This window comes from Dermacentor variabilis, chromosome 3 (genome assembly GCF_050947875.1).
Source record: "Dermacentor variabilis isolate Ectoservices chromosome 3, ASM5094787v1, whole genome shotgun sequence".
In the NCBI taxonomy this organism is placed as follows: domain Eukaryota; kingdom Metazoa; phylum Arthropoda; class Arachnida; order Ixodida; family Ixodidae; genus Dermacentor; species Dermacentor variabilis.
This window is the reverse complement of record NC_134570.1, coordinates 24,142,663-24,170,285: the sequence shown is the minus strand read 5'-3', so window position 1 is coordinate 24,170,285 and position 27,623 is coordinate 24,142,663. Positions and strand designations below refer to the sequence as shown.

The following is a 27,623-nucleotide window of genomic DNA, read 5'->3' as shown; positions in this document are numbered from 1 at the left end:
CTAAAATATAGCTGGCCTAGTTCTAATAAGGAAGTGCACTCCTCCTTTTCAGTTTTTACTCAACCTTTGTATTTACCAAACATTAAGCTGAAAAGTTAGGAAGCAGCTCTTATGTGAATGCTGCCCTGCGGAGGTGATGAATTATCAAACCCAATCAAGCAAATGCACAACTGATGCACACTCAACCACTGAACATCAGAGCAGGCACACGAATCACATGGCAAAAGCCCAAGTGCCCTTCCAAAGTGTTTCAAGCGGTGTGTGGCAGAGGGCAGCACTCAGAAAATGAAAAAAGAGGATTACAGTAAAGGACCAAACTCCAGTGAGCAAAATGTGAACCACCAGACTGACCGAGCAAATGCCTGGCACATCCAGGGACCCTTGCACTTTCCCGAGGGATTCTCCTGTGCTGCCATCAAAGACATCAATGCCACGCACAGTGTCATTGGCGCTGAAGTTTTTGTCTGGGTAACGTCCCACCACTATGAGGTTCTCCAAAGGATGCCAACTGGCCTGCAAGAGATGATGAAACTCAAGCTTTAAGATGCACAAAGATGCAACTTCTGATTTTCACTATCATAAAGGTTTTACATCACAATGAATTAAGAAAGGCTTTTTAGCAGAATGATAAGTAGAATGCTAACGCACTTCACTGTAAGTTTGCAGATGCGTTGAAAGTGGTGCTAGTCTCAGGATACCCATGTACGTCCTGTAGTGAACAATTAGCATGTTTTTAGTAAATTTCAGTCTATAACAAGCTGTTCAGTGATGATCACATGATTACTGTTACCTGCTAACAGTAATATTGCGTCACACGAAAAAAAATATCCCCCTTATACCTACTGCACTGGCTTTAGAGAGGCTTTGCCAGAACACCTGGTATGCATGATAAATTTGCTACAGAAGGATAAAAAATATAACATGAATGTGCCACTACCGAACATATCAGAACATATAGAACTCTCGTTAAGAGGAATTCTGTTAAGCCATATTCTCGCACATAACAAACAACATGGGAAAGTTTGTTTGGTTTTCCATAGACTCAATGCAAAAAAAATCCGTTAAAGACAAACCACCTCAGACGTACTCTTCAGTTAAGATGAACATTCAGAGTGACCGCTACCGATTCAGGAGGCTAGAGTGTCTTGATGCGCTGGGCTTGTGGGTGTGCGCATTCAGCACCCTACTTGAGGCCTGTAGCGCACATCACCCATGGACAGAGGTGAAAACAAGAGGAGCAAACAAAAAACAGTGGTGTTTCACTTCTTAAAAGCGGTGACGGGCAAGTGATAGGTGCTATAGTGCACACGAAGCTATCGGCCCTCGGTGCGCCTAACCGCCTACACTGTCCGCATCACAGATTGTATTCAAGAGAAAGCTCGCGCCGCTGCGCCATACGCAGCAGCCACCGGTGTAGAACGCCCCCTTGAAAACGTTGGCTTACTAACTACATTAACAAGCACTGTGTTGCATGCACAGGCAAATATGAAGACATCACACTCTATGATCGTGGACATTTGCTGTCAAAACACTGGTGTGAGGAATCGCGGCAGCAGCAACGAGTGAAGTGACCTTCGTGCTGTCTATCGCTTCAACATAAACTGAGCAACGAGAACCCAGCACATGCAAAGCTACGATCCATCAGCCCACCTAGACTGTGCCTCCAAAGCAGATCGCTTTCAAGATAAATCCAGCATGACTCAAGTACAACACCCCCCTCACCCGGTGCCATGTGTGCGGCGGAAGACGATGCGCTTCCTCCCCATGTTCCTCCCTAGCGCATGCGAGATTGAGCCGCCATCTTCTTCGGCTCACCGTCGCACACTTTCACTCTCACATAGTGTACGGCTTGCGAGGATGCTGTTATCACGAGACGAAGCCGGTACATCCGTATCACAAACAAAACCTGTAGCAACTACTAGAGGAGGTCAACCCAATGTACCTCCACCTACCTTCCCCCTCCGCGACACTTCACCTCATTTCTCCTTTCTTTATTAGGTTCAGCTAAATAAATGCTTTTTATGTCATTTTCCTCCCTTTGTAAGTCTACTTCATTTATCATTTTGAAGTAAGATATTTGGATGCATCTAGTCATGTTGCCAATTATTCTTCCGATAAGGTGAACTTGTGATAAGACAAACAAATTTTCATGCCTCCTTCGAGTTCGTCTTAAAGGGAGTCTACAGTAACAGTTTTATCAGGAGAATATATAGCAGCTGTCACGTTGAACTGTTCATACAGGAGCCATATCATTATGGTAGCAGCAATACAGTCAGCAAGTAGCAAACAGGATTGAGAGGCAATGCACAATCTCTAGCTACAGTTTGAAACAATATCAGAAAGCTGTAGCCTAGAGCACTGCACAGGCTGTTTTTTATGGTCCGGTACAATCCTGAAAGTGCCACGAGCTGCCTGCCCGAGCCCGTCCCCATGGTCAAACCTGGCCTGTACCTGGCGTAGTTCAGCCCATCTGCCCTAAATATAAAGACCATAACCATGGTCCAGATCTCGGTAAATGTGAAGATGTAATACCCCTATCGAACGGGCACCAGCAAACTCCTTTTAACTCTGTCATCTTTATCTCGAGGGATATGCACTCGGTGTCACATGGTCGCCATTCCACTAATGGAGTTTAATGGAGCTTTTGGTCAAGGGAGATCGATGATCTTCCTCAGCAGCTAAAGTAAGTACTCTCATGCCCATACTTGTAAAACTGATAACTTAATTATTGCTTCCATTAACATTAATGTTGCGTGTGTTTAGAGCGTTTCTATTGATTTAAATAAATGTCCAAGCACAATTCAGCAACAGTTATACTTGCTATACTGCACAATACTCTTGACCTAGGCCGCTTGGTGCCGGGATTTTCTTTGTCTTTCAGGGCATTTACACGAACCTGACAACTCGACAGAATTGGGTCGAGTCGACTTGTCAGGCTACAATATGCCTGTCGAGTTCACTTAAATGCTAGCCGGTCGGACTGAACAGAAGTCAAGTTGAGCTGAGTCAGCCTGACCCGCTTGCAGCGTGCATGTCCACGTGCACGAGTCCGGTCCACCAGCACCGAGACTACCGTGCAAACACTGGGATGTCACAATTTATGCGCCAGCAGCAGAGATAGTATCAGTACAAAGTCAAGACAAGGCACTGTGCAGTGCAACCTCATCATAGCGATAAGACCCACAAAAAGGAGCTGTTGCAGACGGCAGCAGGAACAGGAAGCCCTGTTCAAGTGCGCTGATGTCTGGGCTCGACGCTGTGTACCGTCGTTGTCCAGACTCGTCAGAAGTGAGTTCACGTAAGCATGGTCACATTGGTCAGCTCGATTTCCGACTCGACCAGCTCACGTCGAGTTTATGTAAACGTGGCCTTTGTCGTGCAGTGATCAGCGTGTCAATCATGACTGATACTGGCACAGTCACTATAGACAAAATAAAAGGAAAGCTCAGGAGGTCACTGTGCACAAAATGTTGCATTTTAGTCTAGTTTGCAGCAGTTTGCGCAGCCGAATGCAGAGCCAAATTGCCACAGTGCAAAGTACAACACAGATAAGCACAGGGTGGCTAGCATCACTGTCAGCATTGCTATGTATAGCAAGCACACTTTGATTTTCTACAAGGTGCATGTTTTTCACATCAAATGTATTGAATAACATTTTTATGGAAAGAGCATTAATTATAAAAGCTTACGAGTGTAATTAGCAGTTACATTTTTGTACTTGTACAAAAACCAAACACTGCCAAATGTACTCCTTATTGTCTGTGTGACATGACTGCAACTTCCTTGAGGTCGAACTCCTTTGGGAAGTCTCGCTCTCTCTTATCTTAAAGGAGTTCGTGGGTGCCCATGTGACATGAGTATAAGCTGCACACAGATTATTTGACAAAGACAGATTTGACCATTTCAGGTTTTCCACTGGAGTGGTTGCTGACGACAGATGAAAAACTAGAAAATAAATTTTAAAAATTACATCTGTTCATAATGCTCACTCGTTACAGTGTGATATGAACAGCCATACTACATTTGACAAATAGCTGAACAGTAGCCAATGGATTTTCACACCCCAAAAATTCAGACTTGACGGATATTCCAGGCTCTGTAAATGCACCGTCAGGGTTTTCATAGAGCTTATGCATTTTCACGGCAGATTTTTCAGACGAATTTAGGCCGCAAAGTTCAATTTTCCGGACTAAATCACTCATTCCGAGCCACGCTACCCAATCTTAGAGGCTGCCATGTTGTATTTTTCGCTGACTTGGCCAGGCTTGGTTTCCAGCACCCCGCTCTATAGCCTCCAAGATTCAGAGGTGCATGCTATCAAGAGGGCTACTATTTTTACCTACACTGGGCACACAAGTGTAGATAGTGTAGGCAGTCGCCACTAACTTGTGTAAAAGAAATGTAGCTCTGCCCACCTACATGAAGCCCTTTTTTATAGCAGTAGTGCAGCATGAAAACTACATTTCCTACACCGCAGCTTCGATGAGGGTAGGTAGCAGACGACAAACAGACTGGTGTTGCAAAAGTGGCAACGTTTTGTCCGTGACTGTTGGCGCTGATATGGCGACAATAGTGTAGGTTCCCTCAAGGACGGGCAGCAAAGTGCTGACATGACCATGTGTCGCAGACAGTCACAGACAATGGTGAGCTAGTCCTCCAAGAAGACAGAATTATCTTACTCATGGATGATGCAGACTGTTTCAGACTACGCACTGTATTATATGCATAGAGAAGTTGTATTTGTGCCCTTCGCATTTGCAATCTACAATTAAGCCTCGATATAACGAACTTCAATATATCAAAATTCTCAATATAACGAAGTACTTAACTTTTCATAACCTCTTGTCCATCAAAAACCATGTATTTAGAACCTCAATGTAACGAAGTGTGTTTGTATGCGATTTCAATATAACGAAATTTCACTGCCACCGCAAAGGTATGCAGAGACAATAAATGGAAACTTCCGCGGACGCAGATGGTCAAATGATTGGATTACAAGCGGCTGCTTGCAAACGCAACTCTCAAAATGCGCCGCTTGACAAGAGGGACCGCCAAAGTGGAGCCGCATCATGCTCCATACAGACTGCAAGTGCGATAAGATCCTAGCGTGCCCCACGCACTGTGTGTTTTAGGTGCAAGTGAAATTGTGCGAGGGTGAGAAAAGAAAGATGGTGGCCTTACGAGTGCCATCTTCCTGCGCGAGCAAAGGGAAAGAAGGGAAGGGTAGTGAGCTCGCGGTAACGAGATCAAGCACACACAAGAGGGCGGAGTAGGGGGTAAGCTGGCGCACGTCTCGGCCGTGGTTGTGCATGGCTGTAAGTGCGGCTGAGCGCACACGCAGCCGTGCACCCTGCTTTAGAGATAATCTGCCACGTGTGCAAGGAGTGGACGTGGAAAGACAGTGTGGCAGTATGTAAGCTGTCTTCCTGCGCATTTAGTATTGGAGATTGCGTAATCTCGAGTTTCGGTGACTCTATGGAGTGAGAGGCAGACGAAGCATTCGCTCCCTGCTGCCGGCGCTTTCCTTGATAGCGTCAGTTGCCAGCCCGTGTTGGCACAGTAAAAGTCTGTTTTATATGCCCGATTTTGGCAAAAAGTGCCGCTAATTTCGTCTGCTGTAGCCGATAGTCTGTTGTAGCACGTTCCATTAAAAGCGAACTTTGTTGCATTAATAAAATAGGTAGAACAAACTAAGGCTGAAATATTGTCCGTTACATCCGAAAGTCTGCTGTGCGCGGGTCCGTTGTAACGAGCGTAGACTGCATACCTGAACCATATGAATGTGTCATTCCGGCAGGACAAACTAAATGTCAATGGAGAACAGTTTCTATGAAGTCTTTACTGAAAGATTTGGTGATGGTGGAATAAAAGCCATTACCAGGACAACACGTAAAGCCAACTTGGAGCATTGTAGTCATCAGGAGAATTACAATTTTGCAAACATTTAATGCCAAACACGCCACATCCCCAACGCGTTTCGGTGGTCGCGGGATGCGCCTTCCATTGAGTTGTTCCTTCACTGACTGAAATGCCACCAATCTCCGAGGGCTCATGTGCTTCGCGTCGCGCAACACAGACGTGACCAGTCAAGCCTGTGTTAATGGTAAATAAGCAGTCAATGAGATTATAAGGAGCGATGAGGGTTATATGGGCCTCATCACAACTGATAATGGTTAAACACAGATGTATAAGGTGCTAAAGAGTGATAAGGGCTTATAATGGTCGGAGAAATTCTGATAAGGTTAAAGGGACACTAAAGTGAAAAATGATTTCTTCTGCATCAGTACATTACCGTTCTACAACACCAAAAACACCACTCTTACAACGATAAGACGGTTGGTAAGCCAGAAAAAGCACAAGAACCAAATACGGGTGGCGACGCTTAAGTTCCCGCACCTAGGGGTTGTGACGTCTTGGATTTTGATGGCATCTTCTAGGGCCTACTAATTATATATAGCGGTAAAGATTGACTACATTGTGTTCTTAAGGAACCAAATATTAAATATGGCAAGTTTCGGGAACTTTTATTCAGCCAACGCGGCCCAAATGCGAAAACATACTTTGGAATCCCTGACGTCACGCTGACATACCGGCGCTGGGGTTTCGGTGCGAATTTCAAATACTGATACTTAGACCTTCATTTTCTCATCTAATAATCAAACAATTTTTTTTAAATGACTGCCTGCAGGGTTCTCAAACAATGCTTCATTAGTCTGAACTGATTTATTGTTTCGCTTTAGTGTCCCTTTAATAAGCACCAACTAGGGTTGATAAGGATTGGATCTAGTTCTGCAAGGTTAATAATGACTGATAAGGGTTTATAAGGGTTTACACTGGTCAGATCAAGTTTCATAAGATTGACAATGACACCAAGATGCGTGGAGTTCAGCAAGTGGCACAATGCTTAAGCATACGTAGACAACTCCCATAGGAGTTCTTGTGTGAATTTTTTTCTCTCAGTCAAGCAAAGATGTGATCATCATTCCAGTTAATTGCTAAAATAGCTACATGCTAAAAAATAGCATCGTTAGAAATGGCATACCCGCACCTATTATGGGCCGGACTAAGAACCAAATCCAGGCTTTAACGTAAGCCTGAGCCTGTGCAGTGCTCTTCAGTAGGTTTCATTTGAGTAGAAGTGCATCAAGCCAACATCACTGAATACAGCAATAATTAACAACATTTAAAATGGCTGTGCCTACCAATCAAAGCTAATAAGGATAAAGGCTAACATGCGCAAGACACTGTTTTCTTGAATGAGAGTTCAACCACAGAAGAGGACAGAAACTTACCTGTATGGGTGTAAGGTGTTGGAACTGTCGATGTGGATGTGGTATTACCAGTGGTTCTTGCCAAGCAGGGCCACGATACACACGCAGCTGATTTTTTTGGTCTGTGGTAAGCAGTGAGCTCCGGTCTGATGGGCTCACATAGGCTGAACAAGCAAGCATAACATATGCAATCAGCAATCATGCTGGGTTGAAGACTAGAGCTCTATAGCCCTCTGAAGATTATTTGTCCAATGTGCGCATAGACAAGTGAATATTGCGTTTTGCCAGTGCATAGGGGTGTGCGAATACTGAATACAGCAGAACCTCATTCATACGTTTAGGAAAAAAACTGCGAGAAAAAATGTGCTAACCAGGAAAACATGAGACGAAGTAATAAGAAATCTGACAGACTCGACTATTGTTGGCATCTACGTAATGTGAAGCGTTGCGCGGATCATTACAGCATGAGACACCAATGTGCATCGAGCTGGTGGTGCTCCGGCAGCTGTAAAACACACTGTAAAACATAAAGGTGATGATGCTTATCGCATTAGGTTTGCCAACAACAGCTGTGAATGCAGCATGCAATGATCGGGGCGGAGATATGCTGTTATTCGAAGAAGAAAGTGTGCACGCTGTCGTTTTCACGTGAGACAGGCAGTTCTCGATCGCGCGCGTCTCGTGCCTTTTCTTGTTCACACGGAATCTAGCGGCTGGAAAACGTATTGTATGATTTCAGTTTGGCGAAGTACTGCATGTTGGTACTGAAAAATCGTGTTTTCCAAGAACGTATGAACCGGTAAAATAGTGAGCGTAACTCTAAATGGGCCATTTTTCATGTTCTTGATTGCGAACATTGGTGGCCGGAAAATGTACGTAACAGGAACGTATGAATTAGGATCTACTGTAGTAGATTTAGATTTAGAATCAAATACTGAATTGAGAAGAAATAAAAAGCCAGATATTTAACTGAATATCAGAAAATGTAATGCAGACTTTTATGCTTCCAAATTTCGTGCAAAAAGCACAGTGCTGCACATGCAAAGTAAGCTAATCACATTACTTAACAAGAATCTTGCTAGCTAATTTGGGTACCTATGAATTTAGATGCATAGTATGCTCTACTCTTACTAAAGGAAACATCAAATTAGCATGTCAGCAGTGATAACAACTCAGTTCGTATACAAACGGAAAAAAATTTTTGTCGATAGAATGCCTGTCCAATAGAATCAAGTGCTTTTCTCCCTCTGAAGCTGATCAAACAGCGAAGTTGTCTGAAATACCATGGTTGCTTATGGTTTAATAGTGGGCCATACTGTGCCTAATGGCGATCCTCTATTGCTTAGAAAGTTTTGCTTTTCAGTTTTCTTCCAGAAAACAAGAGGGATTTTCCATCTTCATGGCAGGTGGTTTCTGTGGGTTATCATCAGCTCGTTAATTAAGGCCAATCTACGTGACAGACAAAAGTAGGGAATGCGCATCACGTCACTTGGCACCGCTCCACGCGGTCATCAGCGCCACACGGGTCGACCGTAGTCGGCACTGATGGTAGAGTTCTCAAATCGGGAGGCCCACGGCAAGTTCACGCGACATCCCACCCCACCCCTTTTTTTTTTCCCATACGCATCCATCTGCCGTCTGAGTAAATGCATCTGCAGCCAGGATTCAGCGCACTGTCACAAAATATTTTCGTGCCCGTCGTGGAAACCCAAAGCTAGTCTTATGACTGGTCACTCAAAGCTACAAAAAGAGACCGCTGTGTGCCTATAAACGGCGTTGGGAACGAGGGGTATTTCGCAACGCTGGCGGCCATGAGACACTTTCATCCCGTGCACTCGCTTTCATTGGCAAGGCAGTTGCCGGCTATCTGAGTGTCGTGCAACTGTGGTGAATAGATCTGCATTGATTCAGTATGAAAACTTAATTTCAAGCTATAGGCAACAACACATAGTTTGGTTGGTTATTGTTTCTTTTTACTTTTCCATTTCCCCCCTTTTTTATTTATTTATTTATTCCATTACAGTATTTTTTTTTCCTCCACGAGCACTGGTTTCTGCTGCTCCTTCCATTATTTCTTTCAGAGACACGATAGCCCACGCCCACCACCAAAACAGGTAATAAAGGGCTGCTGCGCACTCCATAGACACACAGCCATTAAAGGGCCCCTCACCAGGTCTGGCCATTTTGAGCTAACAAGCGCAGAGCATACAATGCATGCTAACAATCGTGTTTGTAAGGAATTACCTCGCTGCAGGCCGCAGAAAGGTCTGAAATTTCAATCCGAACGCCGTTTTCCCTTTCCCTCGCGGCGAACGTGCTCCAAGCCGGACGATGATGTACTCATGTACAGTCAACCACAAAAGTTTACGGGACGCAGGATCTGCCAAGAAGCTGAATTCTCGCGAAGCGTGGTCACACAGCCTCGAATTAGATGTTCCAGCATGTAGTAGCCTTCGCCACCTACACAGTGATTCATTAAATACGAAGTGTCATGCCGTAACAGTGCAGGAATTCACATTTGAAGGGGAAACTACATCCTGTAAACTTTTGCTGCTGACTGTACCTGCGCTTACGTACTGGTGTCCGCAGTGTGACGTTGCTCGTGGTGACATGCAACTTCGAGAATTATTCAAGACAACATCTGTTATCTGTGTGATCTGTTGCTTGAATTGACAAATTGAAGTTTAAAAAAGTAATAAAACACACAAACAGAATGTCTGCGTGTTTTTTGTTTTACTTTGCACCGAAGCAAGAGAAATGTACTTCTGCTTCGTCTGCGTGTTTCCACGGTCGTGCAGTCACGTGCGCAGGTACCTAAACTATGCCATTTTCTACCGTGTTCCAGCGCGTGATATTGCTCTGCGATCCGCTTGTTCTGCCTCAGTATTCGTGTAGCACTGAATTATATCGCTAGTCATGTGTCCTTGTGCAAAATGCGTAAAATCATGCACTGCGCAAAACGATAACAGTTCACGCGTAACGTTGCCAGCGGAAGGGCGCAGCACCGAAAAAAAAACGAGGAGAAAGAAAAAGTGAAGGCGGGGCCTGTGATGTATATGTCACGCGATCCTCGAGGTCCGGCATGGGAGAGCGCAGGAAGGAATTTCGCCTGTGGAGGCTAGATGGGGCGAGTGGAGAGAGAGAGTCTCGCTATGCAGTGGAGCTCGCCTCCTGAAATAATGGGTTAGCAGCACTGAAATATTTATATCTTGGCTATTATTGGGCCAATATGAAAAATTTTTGAGGCAGAACACTGCCTAGATGACACGTAACAACTTCCAGCGTATAACCAAAATTTGCTATGCAGCCTAGTGAGGGGCCCTTTAGCACATGATTGACAGACAGTCGTGTCATTGGCTTTGTACACAGCACTTCTTTATTCTCAATTCTACACCCTTGCTGCTAACATACCTTCGCTCGTGGCCGCACCCACCCACCTTACGCCCTCTCCCCTTTATAAGAACCCCACCTATACATACTGTAGTGAGGAAAGCATATGCCGCCTTGAAAAAGAGAAGTCCACTTGTCGAAACGTTGGCTCCTGCTTTCACCTTGTTCTCATTTTGCTCCCCCCCCCCCATCATCTCGAATTTCCATCTCCCGAATTCCCCGTTTTTCCTGTTAATACCAGGTACATAGTGTGAAAATTTATTTCTGGTTAGTACTGGAGATGTCCAGTAATGGTAAGTGACATCTTCTGTTAGTTTACCCTAGTGTTAAACAGTCAATCAATCTGTAAAATTATCTAATGCTCTTTTAATTTACCCCAGTGTTAAGCAGTCGGCTAATCTGGAAAACTGTTCCGGCAGCTCAGTGTCGAGTTGAACACGCAGCCGTCTACTCGAAATGCTTTGCGCATTGGTAATTACCTCTTGTACTTTTTTTCAATGCCTACCCGGTGATGCCATCAAAAATAGAGGTCATTTAGAGGACACCACTTTCCCAGTAAATGGTTGCAGTTTATGGAGACATCTCTTGTTCCCCCCCCTAATTATGGTCACGTCAACTTTTCTTTTTCGCACGTCATGAGGAAGCAAAAGTGCAGGCATGGAGTGACAGCAGTGCCCGGTGAAAGTTTTTAATGCTCTAGTGAAAGCAATCATAAAATTAGTGGGATCGTGGTGCCACTACATTAAACCACTCTATCACTCGCTCCCATGAATTGTGAATTGACTGGGAAGGCATTGTAAAAATACATGAGGCTACGTAACCAATAAGCTAAGTGCAGTTACACACACCAGAGTTCACTCCCCGCTTGTGGGGCAGTGTTATGAGAAAGTCATTGGGGCCTCCCAACTTGCGCACATCCCAGATGCGAACAGTATGGTCCACAGATGCAGATATCAGCAGATCTGAGCCTTGGCCCACAAATTCCAGGTACTTCACCTTGCCCTTATGGAGACGGCTGGCCTGAGGCCACATCTGCAAAACACAAATAAAGCGTCTCATTTCATGCAGAAACACAAACAACAGGGACCGAGACTACAAAACACTTCTGTGTCACAGAAGCTGATAAGTCCAAAGGTCAAACCGCAATGTGGGGAGAAATTACTATCTATCAGGTGACAGTCGCCAGGCATGCAAAACCATGCAAGGCCAACAGTACTTCATTATACAGATGATGCTTTTATTGTAAAACTATATACAGTCTGGTTAGTGAAACAAAATAATGTCTGCAGAGACACTTAAGAATGCTTACGTGTGGGAATGCGAAAGCATTATACCATCTGCATACCTTGAAATGCCATGAACGCACTCATGATGTGCCACCACCTCCTCCCCACTGGCTGTGCCGTCACGTGCCGCAAATGATGCACAGCACACATTGGGCCACACCTTTAGTCAGCCAGAACTGTGGAGCCGCTGTTGCATCAGGGAAGCGTGCTCGTCTCGCAACCCGGAGGCCCAAGTTCAATTCCCACCCAGACCAAATTCACAAAATTTTCTTTTTAAAGCCATTATTTTACTTTGTTTACAGGAACCTCCCCGAGAAATTTGATATAAATCCGAGTATTATTTGACGTGTTTTTACTCCTTGTGCCATCGGCCATTTTCGGTACCATCTTTTGGTCACGCCAACACGGACAAATTTTCGCATAATGGGGCATATAATGCTTTTGCATTAATGATGTTCTCACCAAAATTTAAAAACACAGTTTTGTCTAGTTTAACTTACGGTGACGAAACATTATGCCGAGAACACACATTGTGTACATTCTACCCATTTGATTTATAAGCAGCATCTCTACTACTAAAGACTGGCTGACGAACCTTTCATTTTGCTGCCCACCCACTTACATTATTGCATCCAAACCTCCAGGTGACACACGCCATTTAAAACAGAACATTGGGCAAACCTGATTGACTCATGTGGTTTAATGTCCCAATGTAACACTGGCGCTATGAAAGATATGTTGAATAGCTCCGGATTAATTTTGACCACCTGGGGTTTTTTATGTGCACCTAAGTTTAAGTTTATGAGTGTTGTTACACTTTGTTTGCACGAAAATGTAGCTACGAAGGCAAGAAATTCAACCCACAACAATGTGGATGGCTAATCTTATGCACATGTTCAATACAATACCTGTGAATATCATAGAGAGAAGCAACAGAGGAAGCTAACCCTGACATTACGAAATGGCTATTTATACCAGTACTAAAGCCTTCATTCTTACATAATGGTTTTGATGTTAGCAACTCCTAAATTTTGACCTCTAGAAACAAGAGCTTGATACAAATTTTCTTGGTGTAGCAAGGCCTTACACCAACATTAGTTGTTCACTTTTCTGCTAGCAAACAAGTGTGTTCTTTGAATCCTCTCGGAATTAAGGTTAGACAAGACCACTCAATGGGGCGCAGCCACATTTTTTATGAAGGGTGTAGAACACTTCTGGTATTATTACAATGACTTTCCTTGGAATATGCATAGTATGAACAAAGCTATTGCCAATCAAATATTTCCGATGATGCAATATCCTCGCCTTCCCATAATTTTCATTGTGCAAGTCGTGCTCAAAGCCCACAAGAAAGGTGCATGCCATGCTCCACCAACCATTACACCGAGGTTTTGAATGGGCATGACCTAAGACAGAGTGGCATGACACACCATCACACTGGCTGACCTCAAAGGCCATCTACACATTACTATCATTCTGTGCCACCACATGGCCCTGCCACCTTGTCAACAATCAGATTTTCTCTTTTGTTTCTGCCAGAGGCAGTCTGAATGACAATGCAGCATAAGGGAACAACCAAAGTAGACGCACTAGACACATGTCTCAGGTGCTACTAACAACTTTATTTGAAAAGCAGGGACATACACTATATATATACTTTTTTTCTAATACTGTACGCAGATGCATCAGCCACAACACACAGATTACAGAAGGCATTTATCAAAGCCAGCAAGATCATTTGAATTAAAAACTATGTTTCACGTTAAACAGCACAACAGAAGTCTGACTCACATAAGCATTACTTGTATCTTTTATGTAAAACGCCTCTAGAAGTTCGCATGCCATTTTGTCTTTGCTTCTGTCCAGGATTTTCACATCATGAAATCTTGGGTGACAATAGCAGGATTCACAGTGTGCTGAAAGATGTGCAGTCAAGTCCTTTTTTAAGTTATTAACATGCTCCTTAATTCAATCATTACCACTGCGGTCAGTATGCCCTACATAGGACTTTCCACAAGTCATGGGGATTTCATATACCACCACGGCAGTGCACTGTACGTAAGGCTTGGCTTGCCTCACTTGACAGCCTACTTTAAACTGCACATGATGCGAGGACACAGTTGGGTCAGCCTGTTGAAAGCAGAGGACACGACAGGCACTCTGTACCTAATTCATCACTTTTTTCAAGTTGAGGCTTATCTTGGAGACACACGACACAACTTCCAGCCTCTGCCGCTCTGCTCACTGGCTCTTGCCTCCTTTGCTGGTGTGCTCACCCACAAAAAAACTAGAAACAGACATGAAAAAGTCATGAAACAGACATGAAACAGGCTAAGGAAGAAGTTGTCTTCAAAAGTGTTGCAGGACCCCTTTAATTGATACTTGAATGTTCTCTAATCTCAAAGCATGTACTCACTCAAAGTGGTTCCTCTTAAAACAGTGGTAAAAAATGTTGGCACACTATGTCCAGATGCTGTCAGCAACTTCTGGCACACACATATATTTTTTCCTTCGGTGTTGTCACTACCATTAGTAACTTAACAGGTTGGTTCCCGCTGCCATTAAACGTGTCAGTGACACTAACCTACCTGTATGTTCCCCTCTCTAGTGAGTATCACACTAGGAGTGCATTTGCCATTATTCATGTGATCTCTTCCCTAATGAATAACGAAAATAAACCACGGTGTTCGTTATATATTTGATAAAAAAAAGGGACACTGAAAGGGGCTAAACATGGAAAACATAACTAGAAAGGGTGGTGTCATTGAATAAGTTAAACATGGTAAGCTTCAGGAACAAAACAGGAAAAGAACTTCCAATTAAGTGTCACTGTTAGTAGTCACACATGTTGCCCCACCTGCTTATATGTATCACCCATGTAGTCTCGGGAAAGCATCTGCATACATAATCTCATCATGAGACCAACAGAGCTTAAATGTTAGCAGAAATTAAAAATGTTTGTGCTGTCCAAAATATACATAGAGGAGCACTACATCATTGAGGTTATAAGAACTTGAGCAGTTTGTATGATTTTGGTATTTTTCCTGAGTACATACCAACTCGCCAGTAGTGCTGAATGCATAAATGCTGCCCATGTTGTCTCCAGCTAATACCATCTTCCTCTCATGCAAAACATCTAAGGCAGTAAACCACACCCTGCAAAGAAACGAAAACAGGCATAAACGAGACAGCGGGAAAGCTTGCAGTATATTTTGGGCAAATTTAGCAGAACTTTCAAATGCAGAATGTGCAGTTGACATTTGATACATTCCATCCACCAATGTCAATGATTGTCCACAGACACAATGTGACAATTCTGAATTTGAGAGAACAATTTCCAGAATGCCTTGCTTTGAAATAACATTACAGATGCACTTCAACGGCAGTGTCCTGGTCCTAAAAATCATTTAGTTTTCTTCAAACCTTCCACTATTCTTGGCAGGCATTGCTGTCCTGTTTGTGTACATTCCAATAATGCCAGCAAGCATATGCTGGCACAAGAGTGATGCAACTGTACACACACCAGAATAAAATATTTATCTCAACCTGAGTGCTTCTTTACTCCTTTTCATGCCATTGACGAACAAAGCGGTGGAGGGTGCCCACTCACAAATTACACTTTCCTGCATATACCTTTGGGAATATGAATATATATCTCCTTCACGAGAATAGTGCTGATGTTCAGATTTAGGGGATACTTAAATTTGCGGATACGGTACTACGTGACAAGTATAATGCCCGAGTCAGAAGGGCAATTTAGTTTGAGCGAGTGCACTTGACCATTAGTGCCATTTGCAGGCTACCATATGGAAAGGTTTAGCGACACATGCTGTGAAGCGCACTTGCCAGCAAGTGTGCTCGATGAACTGCCATTGCTGTGCTGAAGTATGTAGCGTCGACAGCAGTACTTCAAGAATAAATTTAAAAATACTCAATGTAAGGTCAGCAGTAATTCTTAGACTAATTTTTTTGTGATTTAAGATATTATGAGCATTCCCTTGACATCAGTGATGCCAAAACAAATTTGAAATGTTCATTCTCGGTGCCTGTAAAATCGTCCACAGAGGCCGTCATTTCAATTGTCTAGATTTTGCATATGCTTCTTGTTTGTATTGGCTCAAAACGAAAGACAGACGAAAGAAATTATATTTAATTTTTATTGCGAACGGTTTTGTAAATAAGCATTCTTTTTTTTTTTTCTCATAATAAAGCAGTAGCTGTTTTGAGAAGTCAAAACGCTGAGGATCAAAACAAGCAGCCTATGGCTTCATAGATAATCATTGTCATCAACCCTGAAACACATCGTTTTGCTAGTTATGCTGTCTCGCACCCCACCGCCAAAGTGATGCTCAGTGAAGCGAAGTGCACTCATTTGAAGTATCACTTCAAATGTTCAGCGGCGTCTTCTTGTTTCATTTCTACTCACCACGAGAACCACACAAGCTACCCTAAGTATTTTTGATTTAGTCACCAGTGGGTCTGTATGGATATGGGTGTGCATGTGCATATGCGAGTATGTGGGTTCATGACAGTGTATATATAGATATATATATGTATGATGCATATGTGTTTGCATGTATGCTGTTGCCGAATATTCTGTAGGGGGGGCTGCGGGCCTCGTCAAGCTGCCTCTACTGGAGCAGCTTTTACTTGCAGCCTCCTCCATCAAGTAGATGGAAATAAAGCTATTCTATTCTATTCTTTAAATTTGCCTGTCTGACTGGAGTACTTAAAGACAACCTGAAGCTGAAGCAACTACTAGAATGATAAGTAAATATGGGACCTTTTTCTTACCAGACTGATAAAAGCAGGAACTGAAAATGGACAAATAAACAAGGAAGTCAATTTTTAAAATTAAATTCTGGGGCTTTTGTTGCCAGAGCCCCAAGCTGATTATGAGGCACACTGTAGTGGAGGATTCCAAATTAATTTTGGCCACTTGGGGTACCTTAATCTGTACTTAAATCTAAGTATACAAGCATTTTTGCATTTCACCCTCATTGAAATTGGATTGAGCTAGCGACCTCGAGCCCACCAAGACAATGTCATAGCCAATGAGCTAATGCGGTGAGTAGAATAAAATTTTGCTGGAAGAAGCATTAAATAAAGAATATTTCTGAATTTGTAAAACAATAATCAGTGATTATTCAAGATATATGTTAATTGAAGAAGACATGGAGTATGTGTCCAACCCAATAAACTTAAAAATGCACAAACCCCTTTTGACAACAGCGGCTATTTTGGTAAACAATGTGTAAAGCAAGGCTAGCTACACCTGTAACGGGGCAATCCTCTCACCTCTCGGACTCCGTGTCCCAAAACACCTGCGGCTCAGCTCCTCCGAAGTCCTGCAGCATTACTCGGCTGAGCAGTGTGGCAGTGTATACCAGTGAAGCATTCTCAGGGTGGAACTTGATGGCTGCCACAGCTGAGCCGCTGCCCGTCTGCAGTAAAATAACACCAAGTAAAGTACTCACCATGAAAACTGTTAGGGCCACATCAGGCCCTCGATTCCTAGAGAGTTCTTTTCGGCACCATTTTTGAACTTAGGAAAGAAGTGCACTGCAAGTCGGAGCACAAAACCTCAGAGAAGCAACATAGACCTTCAATATGATATTGTAGCAATAGGAAGTGTCCAAAATACACTGTATATTTCATCAACCACTGTTCTTGGCGCCTGCTGTGCAACATTGCTGCCTAGGTAAGCTGATACTAGTGATTGTTGCGAGTTGGCTCTCGATTATACATGCGACATTACAAATTTAATTTAGTAAAATCAACTCGAGACTTTTTCCATGCATTTCAGCTCATGAGTAGCACATTCCACTTGTCTTGCAGTGTGCCCCTCCCACCCGCCATTGCAACAGTGGAATGGCACTATCTCGAAGCCCATGCAAAACCTATGCACATGGTAGAGCTTTGTTGCAGTGTTATGAAGTTGGACTGTGCCTATCAAAAACAGAATGCTTGCGTATCACTTTCTCACTCGCTGCACTACTATGAGAAAGTGATGGTGCAATTCATAGCCATAGCTACCCTTCGTTCTCTCAGAGCTACAGCTTAAGTGACTTGCATTACTCTCGAGGGTTCAATTTGACACTACTAATAGGCTGCGGTGTGATGCTCCTTCTATAGCCATCAAGATAGGAAAGCTCACAGACTGCAGTCTTAAAACTACATTGTAGGCTATAAGGAACACTGCAAAGTAAGCATTTGGATCAATTTCAATCACCTAATATTCTTTCATGTGTGCAAGTGAAAACTTTTAAGAGTGCGTCACTGCATGTGGCAACGTGTAAGACTTGAGACATTCCAGGACAAGTACTGACCTAAGGTGGTGACATTCAATGAGTGGGTTCGGCCACGGGCTAATGCTGAAGAAATGCTTAACACATCGTGAAGCTTCACCAGTCAAGCTTCCATAATGAGCCGCACTTTCTGTGATCTCCTTTTCCCTTCACCACTTTCCCAAATAGACCTTCAGCCATCATTTAAGTATATTATTTCTCCTCTCTCTCTCTTTGCACAGAGATGCACCGGCACTTCCTTCATTCGGATCTACTGGAACTGTAATCGAAAACCCACTTATCCCCGTATTCATAAATGCAACTTAAGTCGAAGCCCATGCTTGACTTGATTTAGATGACGCCTGGCGTTAACGTGTCCAAAGACGCTCACTGCATTTCCTTCGGCGCGTTCACGATAGGCGTCACTTAGATCAAGTCAAGCATGGGCTTCAACTTAAGTTGCATTTCTGAATACGGGGGTTAGAGCATCATGCTTGACAACCTTGCAATTCCAAATGCCATATCTTGTAAAACCAACATATTTAAGAACTGCTTGTAACTGAATTCTGTATTCAATCTTCTTCACTGTGTGTAACACTGAAGGCAGAATGGCTGCACGGCACCTTAGCCTAGGAAAAATTGGCACTACACCCTACAACAAAGCTTGTGAATAGGTATTTTCACAAATTTTTGCACTGCTACAAAAATGTGAAATTAGGTGGATATACACAATTTCATTTTTGCCAAGCCTTGCAATCTACAAATACATGAAAATAACCTAAAACAGTGATTGCCAAATATTCTGGCCTTAGGGAACCCCACCTGCATTCCCAGAGTGCGAAATATAAAAATGATTGTTCCAAAACAAATAATTCAGACAAAACAAAAGGCTAAGGTATCAGTGCTCCAGTAGCAGCTGGCCACTGCTGCAAGTGTAACTGCTCCCGATGTTTTGACAGCGCATGTGTGCTCATCAGCTTACAAAAGTTGGTGATAGATACGTAAGCACACTGCCCTTGGCACTCAAAAGGAAAGAAGTTGAATATCTGGATAGGAATCAGAGTCAATGATTTGTAGTGGCTCGTCCATGGTTTTTCTTGTTTGCTGGCTCGTTTGCGCATTTGTCTGCACATTTGTTTATGCATGCAGTGCTTGCTTGTCCTTGATTCATTAAAATTCCTCAGTTGAAATCCAGTGCTCTGTCCTGTTCCCTCTTTTTTTTCCTTTACAAATTTTTTTTCGCACTAGGAACTATGTTGCAGCAAAAGCAACAGCATCAACTAGCCCAACTCTCTTCTTGAATTACTAAGGGTGATTGAAGAACTGGTGCTTTTGTACTAGTTCATTAATGTTTTAGATGAACAGGCAGCAATGCAACAAATGGGAAAAATAAATATGAAAGACCAAGTTGCCTACAGGTGGTGTGGAAGCATTCTTTTTGGGGTCCCAGGCATTCCACAGGACAATCTCGCCATTCTTGGACCCTACTGCGAGGAGGTTTGGACGGGTTGGGTGCCACTGGAGACATGTGACTCGAGCTGACTCCGTGAACATCGGCACAGGCAAACTGGCAAGTGTGAAGCCCAGCACTTCCCGGGCCAGCAGTTGCCTCTTCATCTGAACATGTGGTCAAACCAATTAAATTGATTAGCACTAGTTGTATTCATTTCACAAAATTGCTAGCTCCAAGTTAACCTCTTTTTTGTCTAAACATAAGGATCTTACAGTGTGGTATGCGCAGCTGCAATACATTTACACGAAACTCTAAATGGCCATGTTGTGAAATAGGACCAGGTCTTGTTTTGGTCACAACAAATGTTTCAAAGATACAGTTCGGCTTAGCTGTGAGGTCTAAACATTAGCGCAGCTTAAGTATATGCATGAGTAAGACTCAATTAGCCTTCTTAAGAAGTAAGCTGGCTATAAATGACGTAAGCCTTCATATGATAAAATTTTACAAATAAATAATAACTTAAAAAAAGCGTCGTGACAGCCAACATCAATGGTATGCACCAAACATATTAATACCATATGTCAGAAGTCCTGCAATGTTCCGGAAGCTACACTACACCTACGGCGCAAATATACTGTCAGAATTACGCAGTGATGTACACGTGTGCCAGATTAATATGTCAACGGGCCTGAAATGTAGGGAAAGCCGAGCCCGGTATGACAAATATTTCACAGTGCTAATCCACGCACCAATCACAAGGGCGCTAATTTTTAACCGCGTTCAGGCACAACACGTAGAATTCAACAAGGGATATTGTCGATGCAAGACGATGCGCATGTCGGCAATCGAAGAGAGAAGTAAATCCGTTCACCTTGCAAAGTTGCTGGTGACTGGATCTGTCCTTCAAGAGACTGTTGTTTAGGCACTGCACGAGATTGTCCTTTCTTTTTGGCGGTGCATTAATCGCACCGGCGGTCGACTTTTTCACGTTGGCCGGTTTCCTTGAGCTTTTCCTTGCGCTGCTGTCAGCATCGCTATTTTTCTTTGTGCTCGCAGAGTTCCGCGGCCGACGATGTCCCGTCGCTGTTTCATCGTCGTCGTTCACAAATGCGCCTCGTCTCGAACGACGACCGCGACGATTAGGCCCTGCGTCGTCGTCCATGGAGCCAGTCATGTTCACTGGGATGACAGACTATCAGTTCACTTCCTCGTACAAGTACACAAAAACACTAAACTAAGCAGCACCCCCACTCGCCAACGCATTCGCGCACTCCACGTGCTTTCGCGTTTTGCAGGCAAGTTCAGGCACGTTGAGAGGATGGCGCGAACTGCCCGAATATTTTGAGCGTCCTGCGCACGCGCGAGCCTTGCTTTCGCAGCTATATAAATATATATACATATATATAAAAAGCGCGTTTCTCGGTTGCTAGGCGCCCGAAGGCTCAAGGCCGGCCAGGCCATGCTGGCAACATTGAAGTGATCATCATCATCATCATCAGCCTAGTTACGCCCACTGCAGGGCAAAGGCCTCTCCCATACTTCTCCAACTACCCCGGTCATGGACTAATTCTGGCCATGTTGTCCCTGCAAAGATCTTAATTTCATCCGCCCACCTAACTTTCTGCCGCCCCCTGCTACGCTTCCCTTCCCTTGGAATCCAGTCCGTAACCCTTAATGACCATCGGTTATCTTCCCTCCTCATTACATGTCCTGCCCATGCCCATTTCTTTTTCTTGATTTCAACTAAGATGTCGTTTACCCGCGTTTGTTGCCTCACCCAATCTGCTCTTTTCTTATCCCTTAACGTTACACCCATCATTCTTCTTTCCATAGCTCGTTGCGTCGTCCTCAATTTCAGCAGAACCCTTTTCGTAAGCCTCCAGGTTTCTGTCCCATATGTGAGTACTGGTAACACACAGCTGTTATACACTTTCCTTTTGAGGGATAGTGGCAACCTGCTGTTCATGATTTCAGAATGCCTGCCAAACGCACCCCAGCCCATTCTTATTCTTCTGGTTATTTCAGTCTCATGATCCGGATCCGTGGTACCTGCCCTAAGTAGATGTATTCCCTTACCACTTCCAGTGCTTCGCTACCTATCGTAAACTGCTGTTCTCTTCCGAGACTGTTAAACAATACTTTAGTTTTCTGCAAATTAATTTTCAGACCCACCCTTCTGCTTTGCCTCTCCAGGTCAGTGAGCATGCATTGCAATTGGTCTCCTGAGTTACTAAGCAAGGCAATATCATCAGCGAATCGCAAGTTGCTAAGGTATTCTCCATCAACTTTTATCCCCAATTCTTCCCACTCCAGGCCTCTGAATACCTCCTGTAAACATGCTGTGAATAGCATTGGAGATATCGTATCTCCCTGTCTGACGCCTTTCTTTATAGGGATTTTGTTACTTTCTTTGTGGAGGACTACGGTGGCTGTGGAGCCGCTATAGATATCTTCCAGTATTTTTACATATGGCTCATCTACACCCTGATTCCGTAATGCCTCCATGACTGCTGAGGTTTCGACTGAATCAAACGCTTTCTCGTAATCAATGAAAGCTATATATAAGGGCTGGTTATATTCTGCACATTTCTCTATCACTTGATTGACAGTGTGAATATGGTCTATTGTTGAGTAGCCTTTACGGAATCCTGCCTGGTCCTTTGGTTGACAGAAGTCTAAGGGGTTCCTGATTCTATTTGCGATTACCTTAGTAAATACTTTGTAGGCAACGGACAGTAAGCTGATCGGTCTATAATTTTTCAAGTCTTTGGCGTCCCCTTTCTTATGGATTAGGATTATGTTAGCGTTCTTCCACGATTCCGGTACGCTCGAGGTTATGAGGCATTGCGTATACAGGGTGGCCAGTTTCTCTAGAACAATCTGACCACCATCCTTCAACAAATCTGCTGTTACCTGATCCTCCCCAGCTGCCTTCCCCCTTTGCATAGCTCCTAAGGCTTTCTTTACTTCTTCTGGCGTTACCTGTGGGATTTCGAATTCCTCTAGGCTATTCTCTCTTCCACTATCGTCGTGGGTACCACTGGTACTGTATAAATCTCTATAGAACTCCTCAGCCACTTGAACTATCTCATCCATATTGGTAACGATATTGCCGGCTTTGTCTCTTAACGCACACGTCTGATTCTTGCCTATTCCTAGTTTCTTCTTCACTGTTTTTAGGCTTCCTCCGTTCCTGAGAGCCTGTTCAATTCTATCCATATTATAGTTTCTGATGTCCGCTGTCTTACGCTTGTTGATTAACTTAGAAAGTTCTGCCAGTTCTATTCTAGCTGTAGGGTTAGAGGCTTTCATACATTGGCGTTTCTTGATCAGATCTTTCGTCTCCTGCGATAGCTTACTGGTTTCCTGTATAACGGCGTTACCACCGACTTCTATTGCGCACTCCTTAATGATGCCCATGAGATTGTCGTGCATTGCTGCAACACTAAGGTCCTCTTCCTGAGTTAAAGCCGAGTACCTGTTCTGTAGCTTGATCCGGAATTCCTCTAGTTTCCCTCTTACCGCTAACTCATTGATTGGCTTCTTGTGTACCAGTTTCTTCCGTTCCCTCCTCAAGTCTAGGCTAATTCGAGTTCTTACCATTCTATGGTCACTGCAGCGTACCTTGCCGAGCACGTCTACATCTTGTATGATGCCAGGGTTCGCGCAGAGTATGAAGTCGATTTCATTTCTAGTCTCACCATTCGGGCTCCGCCACGTCCACTTTCGACTAACCCGCTTGCGGAAAAAGGTGATCATTATCCGCATATTATTCTGTTCTGCAAACTCTACTAATAATTCTCCTCTGCTATTCCTAGAGCCTATGCCATATTCCCCCACTGACTTGTCTCCAGCCTGCTTCTTGCCTACCCTGGCATTGAAGTCGCCCATCAGTATAGTGTATTTTGTTTTGACTTTACCCATCGCCGATTCCACGTCTTCATAAAAGCTTTCGACTTCCTGGTCATCATGACTGCATGTAGGGGCATAGACTTGTACCACCTTCAATTTGTACCTCTTATTAAGCTTCACAACAAGACCTGCCACCCTCTCGTTAATGCTATAGAATTCCTGTATGTTACCAGCTATTTCCTTATTAATCAGGAATCCGACTCCTAGTTCTCGTCTCTCTGCTAAGCCCCGGTAACACAGTACATGCCCGCTTTTTAGCACGGTATATGCTTCTTTTGTCCTCCTAACCTCACTGAGCCCTATTATATCCCATTTACTACCCTCTAATTCCTCCAATAACACTGCTAGACTCGCCTCGCTAGATAGCGTTCTAACGTTAAACGTTGCCAGGTTCAGATTCCAATGGCGGCCTGTCCGGAGCCAGGTATTCTTAGCACCCTCTGCAGCGTCACAGATCTGACCGCCGCCGTGGTCAGTTGCTTCGCGGCTGCTGGGGACTGAGGGCCGGGGTTTGATTGTTGTATTCATATAGGAGGTTGTGGCCCAGTACTGCACCAGGGTGGCCAATCCTGCTCTGGTGAGAGAGTGCGTTACCGGTTCTGGTCACCGGGATCAGGGCGCACTCCAGGCCTGTTTGTGCAATTTTCTCAACACACGTTTTTTTTTTTTTTTTTGTATTTTCCGATGGAGAATTGCGCTGCTCCGGGATTTGAATCACGGTCCTTTTGCACTGGAGACGGATACTCTACCGTCCCCGCAGGAGTTAAATTAAAAATTGGAGAATGGGGATTTGCGTGACAAAACCACTTTCTGATTATGCACGCCTTAGTGGAGGACTCCGAAAATTTCGACCACCTGGGGTTCTTTAACGTGCACCAAATTCTAAGTACACGGATGTTTTCGCATTTCGCCCCCATCGAAATGCGGCCGCCGTGGCCGGGGTCCGATCCCGCGACCTCGTGCTCAGCAGTCGAACACCATGACCACTGAGCAACCACGGCGGGTCCCGCAGGAGTTGTACGCCTCATTTAACCTACAGTGGTGCCCAATTTGATCAGTCAAGGTGGGCCAATCTGAGCTCGGTTATACCGCATGGATGGCACTCGGCTAGAGAACCTGGTTTTTACATTGAAGTGAACTAGCGTTCAAAGGGAACCTGTTTGAGGTGCCGTCTCGGAAAAAAAACTTGCGCCTGCGTGGAGTTTCCACGTGCACTTTCCTCTGAGTAGCGGGTACTAGAATCAGGTGATCAGAGGTCGAGTGGGACGAGCGGCTGGGGCGGCGCATGCTTTGCGGTGAGGCGCGCGACGACGACGAGAAACTGTGGCGACGCTGCGATCGAATTGGGCCGCATCAGTCGCGATGATCTCGGGGTTCATTTGTACTACTTCTCGCGCTGCCATATATGCGTTCAGACCGCCCAAATGGTGTTTATAATTGGATATGACATATATTTATGCCTTAGGAATAGATGCCTTTCTTTCTCTTCTTTACTTCATTTTATTTTGTAATGCCGCTCAATGATTGCGCGTGCACTGCGACGGTAGTGTCGGCTTTCATTCTACGAAGTTATTGTACGGTCCCCTTTAGGGAACAAATATTTTTATTGTTCTTCAAGCAGCATGTATCTCCCGCGTGTGTTTTTGCGCATATAGTTTTCCGTTAGTAGGTCTTGCGAAACGAAAAACATGTAAACTCCCTGCTTGCCACTTCAAACAAATAAAACATGTCTGCCCGGGCCATCCGGCGCCTTGTACTCGTATTTACGGGAAGTATATACTTATAAAACAAACGAGAAAACTACAGTGCAACATACATTCCATTCATGTTTCCGTCTTCCACGCGTAACAGAATACGCAGTAATTGGTACGGGTTAGCTTTTATTGCGGTCGGACCACGGGCACCGAAAACAGTTTTAGGTAGGCATTATATGTGCTAATTTTTGGTCCGTAAACCGTACGAAATTTTTGCCCAGTCTATGCTTAGCAAAAACCTTAATATATTAATAAATAAATAAATAAAAATCACCACCCAAGCACTCCATACAGGTGGTAACCAGCGAAGCTGAAACGTGCGGTCCCGGTGTTTATGACGTTTATCGTTGTGTGGCAGAAGGGGCACTCCAAAGGGTGTAAACTTTTTTTACGCCCTTAAAACGGTTGCGCCCTTTGGGGTGTATATTTGTCCCACAACAATAATCGTCATCTGGCTTGCTTGCGTTTCCTTTCTTGAAAACTCGGCGCTCGCTACTTTCCTGTCGAGAATGATGCGTCACGCTGATAACGCGCATGCCGTTCGTGAATGGGAAGTACCGGGCTCGCAGCGTTAAAGGAAGGAAACGCGGGCAAGACAGATGACGATTATTGTTGTGGGACAAGATAAACCACAAAGGGTGTAAATTTTTCTAAGAGTGTACACTCTGAAAAATGTTTGCACCCTTTGGAGTGTATCTCTGCCACACAACAATAATCGTCATATCTGCCTTGATATGCGTATCCCTTCTTGAAAACGCCGCGCCCGCTACTTTCCTGTCGGGAATGCCATTTTCGGCACTGACGTAATCGTGTCGTTGCCAAAAATGTACACCCGCAGCAGAGTAAAATACACTTGGTTACTGCAATATTAGCTGTTTTTGTCTGTTTGAGATTTAATTGCGCCATCAGGTGGCTGCACCATGCAGGTCGCTCCCGTTTACGGCTCCGCCCCAACGTCCCAACCTGCTCCGCCTGCGTTTACCCGAATACCGGACACCCTAAACCTCTCCATTAACTGCTTTCTATAATAATAGTTTTATGTGCTTAACTTCATATGCTTGATTTCATGTTTTAAAAAATGATAACGCAGCAAAGATCAGACGTAAATGGCTCTGCGAGCGCATGCGACCTCACTGCGACTTGCGTTTGGGGCCGCTAACCTATAGCGTGTTTCTGTTTGCGTACGCAAACGCACCCAAGCGCTACACTCTTAGGCAAAGTTACACCCTTTGGCTTGCCCCTTCTGACACACAACAATAATCGTTATCTGCCTTGATGCGTTTCCTTTCTTTAACGCTGCGAGCCCGGAACTTTCCAGTAACGAACGGCACGCGCGTTATCAGCATAGAACAGTTTACACCCTTTGGAGTGCCTCGTTACTGGAAAGTTCCGGGCTCGCAGCGTTAAAGAAAGGAAACGCATCAAGGCAGATAACGATTATTGTTGTGTGGCAGAAGGGGCAAGCCAAAGGGTGTAACTTTGCCTAAGAGTGTAGGGGCCCCAACGCCTTGCGTCCCCTAAACTATTGTTGTGTGGCAGAAGGGGCACTCCAAAGGGTGTAACTTTGCCTACACTCATAAGAAAAGTTTACACCCTTTGGAGTGCCCCTTCTGCCACACAACGATGATCGTCATCTGCCTTGATGCGTTTCCTTTCTTTAACGCTGCGAGCCCGGTACTTTCCAGTAACGAACGGCATGCGCGTTATCAGCATGATATCATTCCCGACAGGAAAGTAGCGGGCGCGGCGTTTTCAAGAAAGGAAACGCATCAAGGCAGGTGACGATTATCGTTGTGACAGAAGGGGCACTCCAAAGGGTGTAAACTTTTCTTAGAGTGTAAGAGTGCATGTACACTCTAAGAACAGTTTACACCCTTTGGAGTGCCCCTTCTGCCACACAACGATAATCGTCATCTGCCTTGATGCGTTTCCTTTCTTTAACGCTGCGAGCCCGGTACTTTCCAGTAACGAACGGCACGCGCGTTATCACCATGATAGCATTCCCGACAGGAAAGTAGCGGGCGCGGCGTTTTCAAGAAAGGAAACGCATCAAGGCAGATGACGATTATCGTTGTGTGGCAGAAGGGGCACTCCAAAGGGTGTAAACTGTTCTTAGAGTGCACTCTTAGAAAATTTTACAGCCATTGGGGCGTATCTTGTCCCACAACAATAATCGTCATCTGTCTTGCCCTCGTTTCCTTTCGTTAACGCTGCGAGCCCGGTACTTCGCAGTCACGGACGGCATGCGCGTTATCAGTATGACACAGCAT

General features: G+C 44.4%; 1 protein-coding gene across 1 annotated transcript in view; it reads right to left on the bottom strand.

Moving 5' to 3' along the window:
• The window catches only part of LOC142575301 (DNA damage-binding protein 2-like), a 28,682-nt gene extending 7,623 nt beyond the window's left edge, over window positions 1-21,059 (bottom strand). Inside the window, exons 1-7 of the mRNA XM_075684550.1 lie at window positions 20,559-21,059; window positions 19,651-19,851; window positions 17,246-17,391; window positions 15,004-15,103; window positions 11,510-11,693; window positions 7,293-7,435; window positions 352-513 (exon numbers count right to left, since the gene is read on the bottom strand). Of these exons, the coding sequence (XP_075540665.1) occupies window positions 352-513; window positions 7,293-7,435; window positions 11,510-11,693; window positions 15,004-15,103; window positions 17,246-17,391; window positions 19,651-19,851; window positions 20,559-20,861 (1,239 nt within the window). The 5' untranslated portion in view covers window positions 20,862-21,059. The remainder of the gene's footprint in view (window positions 1-351; window positions 514-7,292; window positions 7,436-11,509; window positions 11,694-15,003; window positions 15,104-17,245; window positions 17,392-19,650; window positions 19,852-20,558) is intronic.
• Between the last annotated feature and the right edge of the window lie 6,564 nt (window positions 21,060-27,623).